The sequence below is a fragment of the Apiospora aurea genome (assembly GCF_038362705.1).
Source record: "Apiospora aurea strain CBS 24483 chromosome Unknown utg000006l_segment0_segment0, whole genome shotgun sequence".
NCBI classification, from domain to species: Eukaryota; Fungi; Ascomycota; class Sordariomycetes; order Amphisphaeriales; family Apiosporaceae; genus Apiospora; species Apiospora aurea.
Genome location: NW_027117393.1, coordinates 4,506,355 through 4,512,635, shown reverse-complemented (window position 1 = coordinate 4,512,635; position 6,281 = coordinate 4,506,355). Strand labels below are relative to the sequence as shown.

Sequence of the window (6,281 nt, the reverse complement as noted above, 5' to 3'; positions counted from 1 at the left end):
AAATAAGCAACTGAACTGCAACTGCAACTATCTGCGCTCTGCCCTGCTTCGCCAACGTCTGCGTCTATACTTGCTCACTCCATCCCATCCGCATGCCCCGAACTCGGTCTAGAAGATGAAACCCCCAACAACCTGGAAGGGAATAATGCTGGATGGCCGTCTGGTCGCTCAAGGGTTCGTCCGCCTGCCAAGCGTTCCCACCCAGGATTTTATTTGCTTCGCTGCCTACCCCGCCAAAAACGACATCGTGGCTCGCAACCATGCGAAAGCACTCCTGATTGAGTAGTACTGGGCAATGGCTGCCGACGTATATTGCAACAATGCTCTACTTCGCGAGCCACGACAGTGTGCACGATCAGAGGCGTGGCATAGTAACAGAGGTCTCACATTGTCCTGCATGCAAGTCGACTGAATTGGGGAGTCATGGGAGTCATGATGAATTACTTGCGTCTCTCTCTCGCTCTCTCGGATCTGTACCCAGGTAGGCACATAAATACCGGACATGGCTGGCAAGGACGGGAAGCTTAGCTCCGCATGCCGGAAGCCGACCGGATCCCTTGATCGACATTTCCCCCTCTGCTCTGCTCTGGACCTCAAGATAATCACATCCAGACCTGGTTGTCTGGAGGGGTAGACAACGGTCCTTCTGATACCCGACTCCGCTGTCAGCTGCAAGGTCGCCTGATCCGGCCACCAAGAGAGGCCAATGACTTCAAATTCTTCGCATGGGATGTGCCGCTCATGTGGACGGCCTCGAGAACAGGAAGAGAATGTCCTATATTTCTCTAGAAATCGACTCATCCATTACACAACCACCCGCGTGCGGATGCGATTCCGGTGTCTGTCTCACTGGGCCAAGGCGGTCAGACTGTATGTCCCAACGACTTCTTGAGTTCGATTCTCACAGATATCAAGTTCGGGTCCGAAAAGCGGACCCGTGTCTCTCAATGGCTTGCGATGCCAAAGTCTCCAATGCTCCAGATCCAGTGGCATCAAGCCTCCTCATCACATTCGGGGCTGGATCGGGGTCAATTACCCCGCGACCCAGGTCAATGTGCATCAGTCCATGAGTACGTGTGTGCTCTGGCCATGGGGTGGCTTGCCGCGCCCATCTGCATATCACTTCAAGGTAAGCAGCCGCCATGGGCTGTATCGGAATCCATCCATCATCCAGTATCACCAATCAAAGGCCAGCACCCCTTGCATGGGAATTCATGTTGTCCTACCCAGAGAATGCTCGTATTTTAGTCTGCCCGCCGACCTGCTGACGGGCTTGCACCTTACCCTTTGTTTAATGTCACGTCACCTCACGGATCATGTCTTGCTTCCCACTTGAGGCCCCGGAATTCGCTGTGCAGAACAACCGAATCCCTGACATTGACGATCCTGATTTTGGGTGAGAGTGTGCTGAAGACGAGTTCCGTACCGATGGTAGTACGCTAAAGGCTGCATGGCATGACCCGACCGGACACCGGTTCCTCCACCTTGAAGCTAGCGCAGACCGAGCAGCGGCAAGGAAACAAAGGTGTACACCGCTATGCTATCGTGATGGGCTGGGCCCGGGAGATCACCATCCATTGCATTGTGCTGGCGTTAGCTAATCATGTCAGTACGGTAGCACAACGGCGTCTGCGCCCGCTGGCAGAATCCTGCACTCCAGCCAATAGCAGCAGAGACGGGAAGCAAACAAGCAGCATGCTTGGCCCCCCAACTATCGAGACTCGAGACGAAATGAAATCATGGCCCCCAGGTGCTGCTACTATACTCAAAACCAACGGGGCCCTGTTCAGCCTGCTTGGGTTCAGGTGGGGTTCCCTCTCCAGACTTGTTGGTTCAATGGTACGCTGAGCTGCAGCCGAGTTCAAGCTGCAGATGAGAGAGCCACCGTTGTGGTGTGCGTGTAGGTATGTGTGTGTGTGTGTGTGCGTGTGTTCCAGAGACCTGGGTCTGCTGCCCCCCAAAGGAGGAGCAGCCTGCCTACCTCCAGTCGTTAACGCACACAGCCGCGCTTCGCCGCGCGGGTAAAATTACGGCATAGATGCATACATGCCACCCACCTGACATAACCCTCCATTGCCTACCCACAAGCGATGACGCAGTTACAATGTAGGACTCTACAGCACGCATGCACCCAGCAAAGGCAGGCTGAGGTATTAGACGAGCGCCTATATTTGGCATGTCAGGTTGCCTGGCCGACTGTCATCTCTCTATTGTCATGGTCATCCCAGATATTCAAGAGAAAGCGAGATGCCGAATCCAAGCCAATGTGAACGGTTACACATCGGACCCAGCCTCCTGAGTCTAAAAGTAGATATGTAAACGTGTTTGGCGTCCTGGCTGTGCTTTCTTACTTCCTTCCCGCCTGCCGCGCACTACGCGGGAGCTGACCAGATCCGAATGAGGGTCTGCCATCATTTGGTTTGACATCTTGGTGAACCGAAAACAGCCTTAGCGTGTGATGGGAACGAAAGCCAGTTGCCATCTTGGGGCAGTGAGGCTATTTGAGATGCGTGTTTGCTCGCGACTCCATCCCTTCGATCTTCACCGAGAAGCTCGGGAGGCGGATGGCGGGCTGACAAGCCCCGAAAGGCAACAAAGGAGGTAGTGGGTTGGTCTGGATTAGACTACTATCGCGGCTGTCCCCGAGCCATTCCCGCCATCGTTCGATCTGTGTGTACTGAAGCCGAATGAGCCGAGATTAGTATACCAGCTGTTATATATGTACAAAGTCCGCCCCCAGCAGCGTACCTAACTCAGGACCGGGGAACGAACATCCATCTTGGCGTGGGGTGATGATGACGATGGGGGCTAGGACTATAAGATTGACGCGCTGGTCGAGGAGGACCAACATGCCTGGCGACAAATATCTCAGCATTTGCAAGATGGGCGTTGTGACCGATGGGAACTGTGACTGGTGGGCTAAACGATAGCCGACGTGCTTCTCTTCCAACACATGATACCCAACACCCAGCACCCAACATCGCCCACCATCTACATGTATGCATGCATGATGTCGGTGTAGGTTACAACCAAGTTTCGCTGCTCGCTTCGGTCAACCCACATGCAAGAACGAACTCAATTGCATCCAAGGGCAGATGCCAAGATATCGACGTGAAAACCTTTCAACATGACCCGTCAAGTCTTCGACTATATACGGCATCCAAAGCGAACTATCGAAAAGGAAAAGAGGCCATCGCCAAGTCCACAGACAGATGACGACCTCCAACTTCCTAATCAGGGCAGCCGATTGCTCAACCGTAACTCCACACCTACTTCCCGAATAGGGTTACCAGGGGAGATGTGATGAGGAGTTTAGGTTCTGCCATCACAACAATCCAAATACCCCCTTGCCTGCCTGCCTGCCACACACACACACGCCCGCACCCATCACCCGCATTCACTTACACTCACATCATTTAGATCCCGCAATCAAATCATATCAAATGCTAACGAAGTTCAGCCCCTTGTCTAGTCCACGGTCCAGGCTTTCATGGCTATGTCCGAGTCCGATTTACAGGGAGCAGAAGAAACCATTAAACCCGTGTGTAAGTGATCGAAAAAGCAACCGCCTTCGCAACCACACCACGGCCGTGACCCCTGTTAATATGATATATACACTGGAGATTGAAGCTATATGATATAACATAACATGACAAACTCACTCACCCATTCATTCCATTCATTACCACTTATAGCGGCAACGGGAGAAAAACCAACAGCAAACAGTCATTCCGGATGAATCGCAGTGGACGGGCGAGTGGATTCCTTGTATAGGAAAGTGTCAGTCAAGCAGGAATGAGACTGCGATGGCCCGACGGGCCTTTCATGTTTTATGTGTTTTCCAATGTTGCAACTGGGAAGAGAATCATTGCCGTGCTTGAATGGGCGGTCCAAGTGACTGGCTAAATAATTTCACGGAATGCTACGGCGATGTGTGGCATTTGGCATTTTGGAGGGGGACCAGGTATGTAAACGTGGTATTTGGTTAGGAGATATTGCTCTCATTAAACATACATGCATGCATACATGCACACACACTAACAAACTCACATACTCAGGCACACATCACTTATACGGGCACGCACACACACACACACACACACACACACACACACCTTCGGAATTAGTAGCATGTCAGGTACCGGCATCATTTGCTGCCGGAACACGCTCCCTCGCACCCGTCGCTCCGGGACAGGCAGACCACCACACACACTTTCGCACGCACGCAAGCAAGCACGCACTTACACACCTTATTATCGATGTGGTGGTGGTGGTGTCGCATCCAAGGAACCGGCGGCAATGCTCCTCGCGCACTCATTCGTCGAACTAACAATGACGCGTACTGACTTAACTTTTTCCCCCCTCCCGTGTTCGCCATACAACACGCACCACACATTCACAGGCACACACACACACACACACGTCTTTAGCGAGTGAAGAAAAAGTCATTTTCGGAATGTTGAAGCGAATAGAATTGTAAAGCAAAGGCTCTATTACAAGAATGTGATGCACACAAATAACCGGTTAGGGTTGGTCTGCGTTGCTTGACCGTAACGGTCGCGTCGGTCGCCATCTCCTTCCTGCCTTGATCACCAACCAACTGCCCATCGCCGATCAGTCACAACACAACCTAAAAAAGTCAAACTCCGAAGAGTTCGATGCGGCCGGCGTTTGATTGGCTGGCGGCGGCGCCTCCATCTCGCAACACAAGATTCCGTGGCTGAGACAGGTTCCTCCCCGTATGGCGCATTGTGACTCAACGCCTTTCCCTCCTCCGCACCTAACCGTAAACCCTAGAGTCATCCAAAAAACTGACTTGGAAATAAGAGTAAAGTGCCAACTGGCGGGCGCCATCTAGTGGTACTGCAGCCCTTTTCGAAAAGAAGAGTGTAAAAAAGTTGTGATGTGATGAAAGGACTGGTGGCGATCGCCACCACAAGTTGCGCCTCTAAGTATGGGCAAAGAAACCCGGGAAACCCCGGGTTTTGCCGGCGCTGCTGTCGTCTACCTCCCGCCCAAATGCTGTGACGGCTGCGTGGGCAGCAAGTATGCGTGTATGTACGTTGTAAAAATTTCAAAAGGGGTATTCGCTGGGGGTATCATAGATGGGTATCATAAGATGCTCGTAAAATATCTGAGGAGGTGTGTTAGTTGCATGCTCGGCAAGAAATACATTGTGTAAGTGTTCTAGCGAGTACTTACCATTCATTAAATGTCGTGACCAAAGGAAATGTGGGAGGGAGCCCATGTCATAGGCTCCTCACTCCGCGGCCTCGCGGATGGAGGCCATGTTGCTGGACTTCTTGGAAGGGTTGCTGGTGTTGCTATTGCTGCGGCGCGGCTTCTGCTGCTGCGCGGCCAGGCGGCGGCGCTCCTTCTCGAGCTTGACGAAGCGCAGGGCGTCGCGCTGCATTTGGGCGCGCTTCCGCTGCTCCTCGAGGCGCTGCTCTTGAAGCTCCTCCTCGGTGGGCTGCTGCGGCGCATAGCAGCTGCCGTGGCTCGCGGCGCTCGAGACGCTGTGGGCGTCGTCGTTTTCCGAGTCTTGCCAGAAGAGGTCGTCGTCCGAGAGGTAGGACGTCGCCCGCTCGTAGACGGGGTGGCTGCTGCTGGAGCCCAGCGAGGAACCCTGTGGCCATGACGGGAAGGCGCAGTTGGGCTGGTAGGCGGAGGAGCGCGAAGAGGCGCTGGAGTATGGGGTGTCGAGAGGTTGCGTGTAAGGGCTCATAGAGCCGGATGAACCAAAGGAGTTCCACATTTTGGTTGTAGGTGAAATATGATGATGAGTAGTAGTGGTTGACGATGATGCGACAAGTGTTGATCTTGTTGCAGTTGTCCGGTATTCTCGTGCGGACGCGTTGTGGTTGATATACGCGCTGGTTGTTGGGACTCCCCGTGTCGGGCGTGTAAGTGACGTACGTAGGTGTTGGTGTTGTCCGTTGTATGCAGGTGGTGTGGATGGTGGGCGGATCGCGTGGTATAAGGGACGATGCAACCAATGTGACCAAGGTTGCTTCAAGTTTGGGATCAGTCGTTTGGGCCAGATAAAGCAAATCGGCGATGGGGTGTCTTGATAAAGGGAAAACCTGTTTGCGGGAGAGGGTTACAAACGGTCGGGTATCGGGTTCGAGTTCGAGTTATAGAAAAATAACACAGGAATGGGGATTCCAAGGGTGGCCTGCTGGTGATGAGGCACAACAAGAATTATATAACACCGAAAGGGACCGAGAGGGAGGCCAGGGTCCGTCCAGGCAGAGAGACAAGCATGAATCATCTACGCTACG

General features: G+C 53.1%; 1 protein-coding gene across 1 annotated transcript; it reads right to left on the bottom strand.

Annotated features, from left to right (window-relative positions):
- Positions 1–5,260: 5,260 nt before the first annotated feature.
- On the bottom strand, positions 5,261–5,755 carry PG986_009997 (uncharacterized protein; the record flags this gene model as incomplete). The annotated part of the gene is made up of 1 exon (XM_066846219.1): positions 5,261–5,755. The coding sequence occupies one exon, from the start codon at positions 5,753–5,755 to the stop codon at positions 5,261–5,263; it is 495 nt and encodes a 164-aa protein (XP_066698617.1).
- Between the last annotated feature and the right edge of the window lie 526 nt (positions 5,756–6,281).